This window comes from Centroberyx affinis, unplaced genomic scaffold (assembly GCF_046629955.1).
Source record: "Centroberyx affinis isolate AG114_WGS23_722 - 3 ecotype Tasmania unplaced genomic scaffold, CSIRO-AGI_Caff_v1 ptg002375l_1, whole genome shotgun sequence".
Taxonomy (NCBI): domain Eukaryota; kingdom Metazoa; phylum Chordata; class Actinopteri; order Beryciformes; family Berycidae; genus Centroberyx; species Centroberyx affinis.
In genome coordinates, this window is record NW_027280631.1 from 1 (window position 1) to 11,705 (window position 11,705).

The 11,705-nt window shown below is 44.1% G+C and overlaps 1 protein-coding gene across 1 annotated transcript; it reads left to right on the forward strand.

Moving 5' to 3' along the window:
* The first annotated feature begins 12 nt into the window (after positions 1-12).
* Positions 13-5,295, forward strand: LOC139656052 (DDB1- and CUL4-associated factor 13-like). The gene is made up of 3 exons (XM_071533543.1): positions 13-156; positions 2,697-2,860; positions 4,081-5,295. The coding sequence occupies exons 1-3, from the start codon at positions 13-15 to the stop codon at positions 4,166-4,168; spliced, it is 396 nt and encodes a 131-aa protein (XP_071389644.1). The 3' UTR covers positions 4,169-5,295.
* Positions 5,296-11,705: the final 6,410 nt, after the last annotated feature.

Consider the following 11,705-nt stretch of genomic DNA (forward strand, 5'->3'; position numbering starts at 1 on the left):
TTTGCCTTTCTGATGATCAGGGAAGTCTACCACACCAAACGCATGCAGCACGTCATCTGCGTCAAGTGGTCGGCAGACAACAAGTACATCCTGAGCGGCTCTGATGAAATGAACATTCGAATGTGGAAGGCCAACGCAGCAGAGAAACTGGGAGTGGTGAGTCCTGCCCTTCCTCCTCTCAACACAGGGGGAGATGTCACACCAGGATTAGATCCAGTGGCTTAGCCGGTTAACAGACCACGATGGCACCATTTTAAGTTCTGGCATATATTTAATTGTTGATGTAAGCACAGGTTGGCTAGTTGGCCATACATTCCTTTTTTCAGCTTTATGTGATCCATATGACAGGTACTAATTATTGATTAGTAATTCATGATCACACCACATGTTCAATACATTAAACAAGCTGCCGGACTCCCTCTAGTGGGTTACCTGTGCTTGACCTTGTTTTATGAGTTAGCTGCATTCTTCAACACGGCCGTGGCCCTGTGCCCACCTCAGCAGGGTAAGAATGGGCGAATGTGCCAGGAGCAGCGGCGGTGCTGCTGCCAAGTGCTCTGATGGATGCTGACTTAGGGCAGAATCACTCTCAATAAGTACAATGTACCAATTGGCACAGCGGCCCTTGTGGCAGATGGAAGTCCAAAAACTCAAAAGCTTGTGCAGTTGTTCTACAAATCACTTCCGAAAGACTCAACTGCGAGACTGAAACCTGTTTCAGGCAAATCTCCACTGACTTTAATATCTTAGTTTGTGAGCATCACATGTATATGATTTTCAGATAACATAAGCAGGCTATGTCAGCAGAAATGTAGGCTTTAATGTCATGTTTTGCCCAACTGACTAATAAAGCTTCTTTAAAATGCTGGGAAGTGTTCCAGTATCCAAAATGCCAGTTATGGATGAATAATAAAGATCAATGGCATCTTGTGTGCCATCTCCAATAGCCATCTTTCATTCTTAATCGGATTCACTCTTGCTTATTCCCTTAATGCAGCTTCAGAGTGGAAAATTGGCCAACTTTTGGCACTTGTTTTACTGTCACTGTGTAAGAGGAGATTTATTCGCAAGCTTTGCACTTAAATAGATCAGACAAGCCCTGCTCCTATCAGCAGTTTAAATCGGCCAATCACTTAAAGCGGGGCACTCTGAACATAATGAAGCATTAACAATCAAGTTGTACTGAAGGGGTCTTTAATTACGGAGAAATGCTGAAATGCTGAATCAAGGCTATGTCTCTGTTTGAAGGCATCACACTGGACTGGCCTTGACTCCTCTATCAGCTGCTGCATGTCACTGTTTTCTCAGGACGTTCCATGGAGTGACATTTGACCCCACAGTGTACATTAGTCTTTTTTTTTTTTAAAGGTGGAGAATCAAGCACCTCTAATGATTTCTTATCTTTGAAGGGCAAAGTTTTTCATGTTAAAATGTGTTGCCTCTGTATTCAGGGCATGCTGTTCAATTTAGCTGTAAATATTTTGTGCAGCATTAGAAGGCAACACTGTCATGTGTTGTATGCTATTTTAAAGGCATTTTTTCTGGGGGATGTTGGATTTTTTTAACATTTCAGTCAGAAAAATTTATATTTTTGTTATGTTGTTTTTTAACGTTTCTGCTAAATAAGTATGGTAATGTAGCACCTCATTAAATATGACTCTTTTAAAGAAAGGCTGAACCTTGTGATTCGAAGGCCTCACATGGCAGGACCAGTCAGTGTCACCCTGTTCCTTTTCTGTCTCATCACCATGTGGTTGGTCAGCCCGTTCAACGTTGTTCAGGAAATTCTCAGTGTGTCCAGGGGAAGTAGTTTGGTCCAACAGGATCAGCAGCTAAGAGCTCTTCTCAAACAAATTGAATCTGAGAAAAATCATTGCTTTTAATTAGAATAAAAGCCCTGGAGGAGGGCGCACTTAAAGAGCCTCAGCCAAGAAGAGTCAGAGGGGCTGATGGTTTTTATGAGAGAGATGGAGAGGCAGGGAGGTTGTTGAGCTGTTGTCTTCGCTTTTTAACAGACATTGATTCAGATTTGAATGTGCAGGTTGTCAAGCTGAAGTTACTGCTTACCCTACTGGCCAACATTTTATGATGTGAACCAGCATACCGTAACTGTCACTAATGGTGAAATGACACACAGGTATTTAACATGCATATTTGCTGCTGACAACACTGTCTGAGCTGAATTTCCCAAGGGATATAAGCTACTGATCTTTAGGTTTATATAGCTGTATTTAAACTTACAGGTTTTTCTCTGTTGAAACTGCCCCTCGTGCTTATACAGTAGATTATTAATTTATTCAAATGAGGCATCTGCAACATGAACAGTACTGATTTCTGTTGTTAGCCATCCATCTGCTCTACTGCTATCTACTTTTCATCCATCCCCTCTTCAGTTAAGCGGTCCTACCAGATAATGAAGCATCTTGCCCACTTTCTCCTGCAGTCAAAAAATGAAGGGAAAAAACCTTTGAAACTAATCATTGTGAAGACTGTTAGTCACTGGAAAAGTCAAGGTGTTTTGAGGGATCAGTGCTGTATATTTATCCTCTTTGCTTCACTTTGTTGTCTTATTCTCTTTCCAAATCCACTCTTATTCCCTCTTCATTTTCCCATCATTTTCTCTCTTTTTCTTCACTTCTACACCCTTTCTTCATGCCTCCCCCCCCCCCCCCCCCCCCCCCCCCGCCACCATGTAGCTGGCCCCCAGAGAGAGGCAAGCCGTGAACTACAGTCAGAAGCTGAAGGAGAAGTTCCAGCACCACCCTCAGATCCGACGCATCGCTCGACACCGCCACCTACCCAAGGCCATCTTCAGCCAGACCAAGGAGCTGCGAATCATGAAAGAGGCTCGCCGCAGGAAGTATGTACTCGCCCCCCCCCCCCCCCCACTAATTCATCATGGCAGCTCCCTGTCTAACTATACTTGGGAAATAGGTCTTGTTACCACCAAAATCTTGGCCGGATCAGTGAGTGTGAGAAGCCAACAACAGACACTGGCTGACACAGATATCACAACAACTAATTACTATGATGTTAGTTTTGATAAGATTTAAAGGTAATCCTCGAGATCCTGTCGCTTGGTTTTATTTGTTGTTGTTTTGGAAAGACCTACCAGACACCGGGTGTTTTAGAACAGTAAAGGTAAAAGCTTTCATGAACTGGTAAGTGCTTCCTTTAGGTCAGTCCATGTGACGAGACCGGATTGTCCTACTCTGAGAGCACTGGTCTCTCTTTGTGGACTGGCTGAAGTGCAAGATACCGTCTTCTCAACTTTCATGAACTCAATTTCAATCGATGGTAGAGAGTAGCAAAATGGACATTTACATGAAAATATCCTGGATTATTACTTTAAGACATAGAACCAGTCGTCTTATCTTAAGAGCATTTTTAAACCTTTGAAACTGCAATGACTCACTTGGCTTTTGAAGATGGTGACGATTGAGGAAATTAGTCGCACAAAAGTGAACTAGAGTAACCCTACTGCCACTATTTTAGCATTTGGCCAACATCACCAGTGCAGACCGACTCAAATCCCTGTTTTCAACATAGTTAAGTGTCATCCTGACCTTTGCTCAGGAGTGGCAGGAAGTCCCCGCTGTGTCCATGTAGCGGGTTTGGTGACTTGGACTGCTGCCAGGATGGGTCCGACCTACGCAGTCACACCAGCCAAATGGAAAATATTACCGATGGGACTGTCCCCTATGACTTGGTCTAGATAGGCCTTACATATTCATTTACAGCTTGCATGGTGGATTGATTGTCCCAGTTTGCACTGCTGCCCGGTGAGTCATAGCTCAGTCTGTGGCTTTTCTTTGTTTTTTTAGATACTGACACTATTATGATACGCAGACGTGTGCTTGGACTGTGAATGATTTACCATCTATGGTTTATGTATTATTTTCAGGACCCGTTAGTGTGACGTAGGTGTTAGGTCAACAATCTCGTTCAGTCTCATACTCGCTCTCTTCCTCCTCCTCCGTCTGTTTACTCTGCTGATGTCCTCCTCCCGTTCCTGAATATTGTCACCAGCAGATCTCCTCGGCTGGGTTATTCATGGCTCTTCCTCTGTGTGTTTTCCAGGGAGATGAACGTTCGCAAGCACAGCAAACCCGGAACTGTCCCAGTGGTGTCGGAGAAGGAGAAACACGTTGTGACCGTGGTCAAATAGAAGAGAACAGAAGAGCCAGTGGCTGCCATCAAGAGATGAGGTGGAGCCCAAGATCACATCCACATGGGGACATATTAAGGCAGCTCTCATTTAAAATAATAAAAAAAACAACTGTCTTTGGTGACATTTGTTTTGGGGAAAAACATGTTCTGAATACAATCAAGGATATTTTTTTGAATTTTGAGAGTGAGCTGCATCTTGACTCTGAAGTGACGTGTTATACAGGGCAAAAGGACCACTGCATCGTTCTGTCTAAATGCACAAACACACACACACACACACACTGTAAATGCATACAGACACCCAACTGGGAAAGCTTTTCCTTTAGCCTCCAAGGCCAAGATCAGCTAAATCTTCTCATGTGAAATATGCCATTGTTATTAATAACACCGTACCTTGAGGTGGTGATTCCAGAAAAACAATATTTCCAAAGTAGACTCTCCAATACACAGGATCTGATGCTACTATGCCTTGTGCTATTTGGGTGAGCGTCCATGTAGAAATCTGGCTTGTATTTTGGAGGAAAAGAGGGAGGGAGCGAGAGCAGGTTTGTCATTAAGATTATCAAGTGGCCACTTGCCATCACAGAAGCCACAGCCACCACAACAACTTCAGAAGATTACATTATTTTGATCTGGTTATGCCAATTCTGACACATAAAAAGAAATAACAAAGTACATAAGAGTGTGAGCTTACTTGGTACCTATTTATATACTTGGAACAATTCATTTTCATCTTTGTTTAATTCAATACTGGTATCATTTACTTGTAGGATGTTCACTAAATGTGTTCCAGTCAAATTTAAAATTGCCATCGGTGGTACGTTCGATAACCCCTGGGAGGTGTGTTCTCTTGGCAGAGTTCCTTTTTCCCTTTTCTTGCTTTTTAAGTGACACTTGCCAGTCTGCTGGAAATTGATTCCTAAGGTTTTTGTGAAATATTAATTCTGAAACTCCCATAAACACCCTGGATTAAAGCACGGGCAAATCATTACTGACTGTAATGATATAGTATCGTGGCCATTGGAATGTGTCTCACCACTTTTTTGACTGAGAGAATACTACACCTGTAAACTATAATATGGGATTTGATAGCTTACCTACTTTTGTGTATTTATAAATAAACTTCTAAACTAATTTATGCTTTTTATTTGTGTCATTTAGAAGATTTCATGTGCTAAATCATTCAGCATTCTGACTTGACATTAAGTTCCCTCTGTTCCCCCTGTTGTTTGACTTGTTGCAGGCAAATCACTGTACTGGTGCTAATTTACTTGCGGCCTTAATGAGGCAGAGGCTCTATCCTCTTAATCTCTGCAGGCTTTAACCTTCCATGCACATGCCGTCTTTCATAATCCTATCAATCCTGGAGCCTGAGAGGGGTTTGACTTGGGGAAAGGGTTGGGGATCAAGAGGAGCGATTTTAGCCTGGGTCGGAGCTGAGAAATAAGAGGTAGGGGTGAAGTAAACTAATGAGTATGGGGTTTGGTAAGGGGCAAAGATGGAGGAGAGGCTTTGTGAAGGAGTCTGAGTTCACACAATGATAAAAAGAAAAGTGGTTTGATCCAAAACGGGGTGTGTGCAGGTCCTGAAAAAGTCAATGTTTTAAGTTATAGGCCTACTATCCAAACTTGAATCCTTAAAATGTGTTGATTAAAGGTTAATATAGCATCTTCAATTCAGTTTTAAAGGTATAAATGTTTTTTTTTTCTAATGAACCCAGTCAATTGGACCTACAGTATATTCTAATAGGTCCACAGTTGTTTTCTTACTCACTTTTACTTCAATGGCAAAATTAAAATCTTCAAAAGTCTTGATGAATCTTGCAGCCACCATGCTCAAGAGAAGCCCCAGTAAAGTATGATTGTCATTGTACACTACAACAACACAGCTGACAGGCCTTTCCCACAGGGCTTGTGTGATTAATTGTTTGGGCTTAGTTTTCATTTACTTGTCAACACTGAATTTCTCACATCTACTGGCAACATCTGTAGCCAATCTACAGTAGCCTACATAAAAGCAGGATTGACGGGAACCATGGAGTCACGCATACAGTCATTGTTCCTACTCATATTATGTATTTACCTTGCCACTTCACATTTCCCTCTCATCGAGCCCCTGATCTGGTTATGAAATATGCATGATGCTTTCCTGTTACTGTGCTGCTCCAGCTGCAGAGTCTCCAGTCCGTGTTTTGCGGCTGCTATCTGCCTGCTGTCAATGAACATCCAGTGCGTCCTCTCAGCCGCTCGGCTTTATTCTTCTACGTGTTTCTGACGCTCCGCCTCCTCTTCCTATCTGGATTTTTTTTTCATTGCATCCATTTTTGTGCATTTAAGAAATCTCCAAGAATTACCAACCTGGAGGAAAGCGAGAAGCAGAGTGAGAGAGGGGGGTTTAGGACTCGAAAGGAAAACAAACAAGGACGGACCGGGCATCTTTATTCCAGCATGCGAGTAAACCCTTTCTAGAGGATGGCAGCGATGGGTTAGACAGGATTTAACATGATTGCAAAATAAAAGGCAAGAGCTTTTTTCTTTTTTTTTCTTTTTTTTTTATCCCTAGCCTCTGTATTTTTCTACTCCTCATCCCTGCATGGGGGCTCATGTTGGAATACTAGTAACCTGAAGGTTGTAGCCTATAGCCTGTGCTCTGTGCTACCGTGCTTATTTTAAGGACATCTATTTCTAATGCTCAGTTTTCTTACATTTTGGAATAGCCTGTGTTATCTGCAAATTAGGCGATTTAACCTGCAATTGCTTGACTATAGCGAATTCCCTGTTTGCAGGGATAACACAAGGCGCTATAGGCTGCAGCTTATTTGATATCCCTGTCATGAGCATTTATGCTGACCGCTAATAGATGAGGATGAAGCCTGTAATTAACATTTTGACGCTTATTTCTGCAGCACAGTGTATTGTATATGACAGTCCTAACCGGGATGGCATGCAGCCTGTGGCAATGAAGCCCCCAGCTCTATTTCTAAGCCACACAACCCCGACGCATAATTTTGAATTTGACAGCATGACATGTTCAAATATCACCTAAAATGCTGCTGGTTGATGGTCCTTTTCTTTTCTTTTTTTTTCTTTTATTTTAGCAACTGTGTGTAAAGATGTCTGCTCCACACGGGCCCCGGGGCGGCCCTGGCCCTGCTGCTGCCTCAGCGGCCGGCGCCATGCCGGAGATGCCGGACCTCAGCCACCTCACCGAGGATGAGAGGAAGATCATCCTCGGTGTCATGGACCGACAGAAGAAGGAGGAAGCGAAGGAACAGTCGATGTTAAAGTAAGCAAGAAGCCACGGCGAACCCACCGCGTTTTGACGTGAGAGAGAGAGAGAGAGGAGAGGGGGGTGGGGGGAGTTGATAGTGCTGTCAGCGGTGGTTGAGTAACCCTGGGTGTTGTGGGTTATTACAGTGTGAATTTCTATAACCGTCTCCCTGTGAGATACGGGTGGGTCATGTTGCCTCTTGACATCCAAGCCAGAGTCTTTCCTAATTACTAGCCTATGATAGTATGCTGAGATGAATCTTTTCCTCGACTGAATAGATCCCCGGCTTCCCCTTTGGACACTACTTTATTTTAATTCACCGCGTTGGGGAGTAGGCTATCATTTAATAATGCGGCATCCAATGCATACATTTCAACCTCTTGTGCTTTCCCCCACTTTGTTGTATAGCTGTACAATGGGCAGGGTAAAGCAGCAATGGGCGCCATTTTCACGTAAAAAGCACGCCAAAATGCTTAACCTTTCCCCATGAACGTCACCGAGATTACACAATGTGACAGTGGAAAGATCATTTAAGGTGTCCTGCGCGGTGATAGCGCACACAGGGCGTGTGTGATTTCAACGTTAGGTCTCGGTAGATCCAGTCGCTTTTCCCTGCTCTTGTGTACAGATGTCGCTCGGAGCGTTTCAGCACCACGGCGCTGTCCACTGTAGGGTTTATTTTTTAAGGTGGACCGGAGTGTTTCGGCCATCATCGCTTTTGCGGTTACTGTGTGAGCCATAACTCTAGTTTTACAGTTGCAAATACAGTTTCCCCCTGCCCCGGTTATAAAAAGAATACTGAATTGATGTAGTGTTGATTGGAAAAAAAACGTGTCTGGCCTTCTTAGGGATGCTAGGCTGATAAGGAGAGGGGTTTCAGAGGTGGTGGCCTTAAATGTTCCCCTCAGTTCCCTTCCTGTTGATTTTCTTGTAGTTTTCCCTCTTCCATGAAAATTAGGCTTGCATGCTCACAAACCAGGAGCTTATATAGTTGATCTTTCACTTTCCGGAAGCCGCACTCATCACTACACATCTTACCTATTTCTCTAGCTATTTTGACAGTTCTATATCAGTGCAGCATACAATCTATATCCGCTTGCTAAAGGAGATGACTGATGAGTAAATCCATCCAGGTTTGTGCCACAGATCTCTTTTAGCCACAGCTGGCAGGCCTACCGACTGTCGCTTCCCAGCATGGTCAGTGCCTCACTGTGAGGGATGTGTGCCAGCCTCACTGGGAGCTTTTTAGAGGCATTAGAGCTGTTGTTTTCCACCATCAGGTAAATATTAGCACTAAGGCAGCATTCCTAATGGGGAGGAAGTTGTGCAATCCCTACCTAGCGCTGCATGGTAAACATGACTCATGTACTCCAAGACACGGCTACCTCAGCTGCCGCGGTGCGTGCTGTGTGAATCATCCAGGCCCGCTCCACCCCCCACCCCCCACAACCCCTCCTCGCTTTACTGTCTTTTTTTCCCCATAGCTGAGTGTTTTTCCTGTTTCTCCTTCTCTGAAGTAAAGGGATTGTCAGTTTTAGTCACTCTTAGCCTGACAGTGATGTCAAAGCCTTGGCAGTCATGACTGAGCATGGGCCGAGGAGGCTGTTCTTTGCAAGGGACATGGTGACTGACTGACTGACTGATTGCCTGACTGACTGACTGACTGACTGACTGACTGACTGACTGTCTCCATAATATTAACTAACCCCAATTGCAGGCCACCCAAGCTGAAAGCATACGAGACGTTGGGAGGTCAAAAAGTCCTTTGTGTCGATTGCTTAGATCCTAATTTGCATGAGAATCATGTTTCCAGTATGGCTTGGCTGCTGCATGCCTTGGTTACCTGGGGTCTTGTCTCACCAGCAAGGCTATACTGCAGACGCATGGCAGCTGACAAAAGACATGGATTCAGTACCAATGGCTGGCTGTCACTATTTTGTTGTTGAGAGAATCCGATTAGTTGAAAAGGAGTTGAAAAGTGTGCAGGAGACCCCTCCACCTTTTTGGCCTAATTCTTTGCATGTGTCGCTACACATTTTCAGATGAAAGCCTTATTATTTCAGAGAGCAAGCCCACATTGGTTAGTTTTAATGTGTTCTGCCAATATTTACCCGATGACTCATCATGAGTCATCAGCTAAACAGTAAATCCCCAGTTTCTTTACCTATGAATCACACAAGCATAACATATCCTAAAGCAGCGTTAATATGCTCTGCCCTGGCATAGGTACAATCGCAGTGGATTGACTTGTCAATGAATGGTTCACGGCATTTCCAGCGGTGTCGGAAACAAACACCCACAAACACCCACACTGCAACATCCATCCCTGTAACCCATGCATCTCCACTGTCGCAGTCACGGTCCAATCCCACAGCGGCTTGGATGGCTTTTCTGGAAAGTGGCGTTTTGAACATCGGAGTGTGTAATCTAACAGAGGGAATCCTGGGAGGATGGAGGGATGGAGGGAGGGAGAGGAGAGAGAGAGCGAGAGAGAGAAGCCTCCAGCTGCAGGGCTTGCCAACTTGCTGTCATCTCACTGGAGGTGCTACAGAGAGTGCGGATGGAAATCCATCGCTGCTGACTCGCATGTAATTAGCTACTCTTCCCCTGCTCATTCTTACCAGGCGTGTGTGTGTGCATGTGCATGTATAAAGTGTGTTGCACCGATGAGTAGTCTATTTACCGCCACTATTTCCTAAAATCCATAAGGCGACGCTCCTTATGAAAAGCCCTGCAGTGTCCATAGAAGAAGAATTCTCATAACCTAGAAAGATAATCAAAGCTGCTGCCATCAAAATGTGCAGTGTGCTGTCTTTTTTGTACATAGAACCCATACGTTCCTACATGCAGAGACGTGTGCACACACACACAGGCATCACTTCAATTAAGTGTGGCTCCAGGTGCATATGTACCATCAAACGGAATGCGCCGGAGCTGTCGGTCAGCTTGGCTTTCCATGCATCAGTGAGTCTCTGAGCAGTACAGTAATGATGGTTGCGGGACCCCCACCCTCACCCACCCCCACCCAGACGCACTATGTCCTACAGGCAGGCATCAGCTGCCTGGGATGGGGTGACCCACAGAGCGCCTGGGGCTCCACTTCTCCTTTCTCCCTGCTCCTTCAGTCCTCTAGGGTTACTTCCTGGTTCTGCTTGGTGGCCGGGTGGGGGAGATGGGGGAGGGGTATGCATCCCAAAAATGCCTTTCTCTTTCACACCTTCACCTGGGGCTGGGCGATACTGACAAAATCAAATATCACAATATTTTAGACCAAATACCTCGATATCGATAATGTGACATATTTTGGGGGAATGAGTATTCGTACTTTCTTGATTTACACACAAGAAATTTTTGAAAATTAGTAATGATCATTAGTAATCAGTAATGTGTAATCAGTAAGAGTAATAAGCTAATAAGTTCAGAAAATTGTGAGTAACATTTCAGTTATTTCACAATATTATGATAACAAAAATATTACGATATCTAGTCTCATCACGATGTTGATGATATACGATATATCGCCCAGCCCTACCTCCACCCTCTCTTTTCTTTCATATTCTCTCTTTCTTTTTCCCTCCCTCCATATTGAGTTAATATGTTACCTGTATTATGAAGGCACAACCTGAGAAGCATAAACACAGATACAGACACACACACACACACACACACACACACACACACACACACACACACTCTCTCATCTGGGATGTAGTTGGAATTGAAAAGATGGCTAAACTAAAAATGACTGATACAAACAAAACACAGTTGTATTTATGCTTTCTTTACACTTAAAAGGCCCTATCCGCACAACTTATGTCTGTTTAATAGTACTTGCTATGACTTGTATGAGTATTATTAAGTCGTACGGTTATTTTAAGTCAGTTAAGATTTATTTCAGCCTAAAAAGATGGGGTAAACCCTACTTTGCAAATAATAAAAGGTGGCTAAATCCAGTTTAGGTGGGTTTACCCTCCACTGCATCCCTGCCCCTCACCAAATATCCCAGTTCCTCCTCTCTGACGGTGTTCAACTTATGGATGGGGTGACTGAGTCATTAGCCCAGGGACCTTCTTTGACAGCCCTAATTATGCTGGCTGCCTCGTAGGAGGGACTCCCACTGAGCTACAGCTATTCCGGGGCTCTGAGGCGTCCGCTGCTCTGCCATCTAGCTGGGCGACCCCATCTTTATATAGACTGCAGGAGACACAAAGATACAAAGAGGATGCCCTGACTTCCTCTGCCGTTTCCTGTGGTTGGGAATGTGT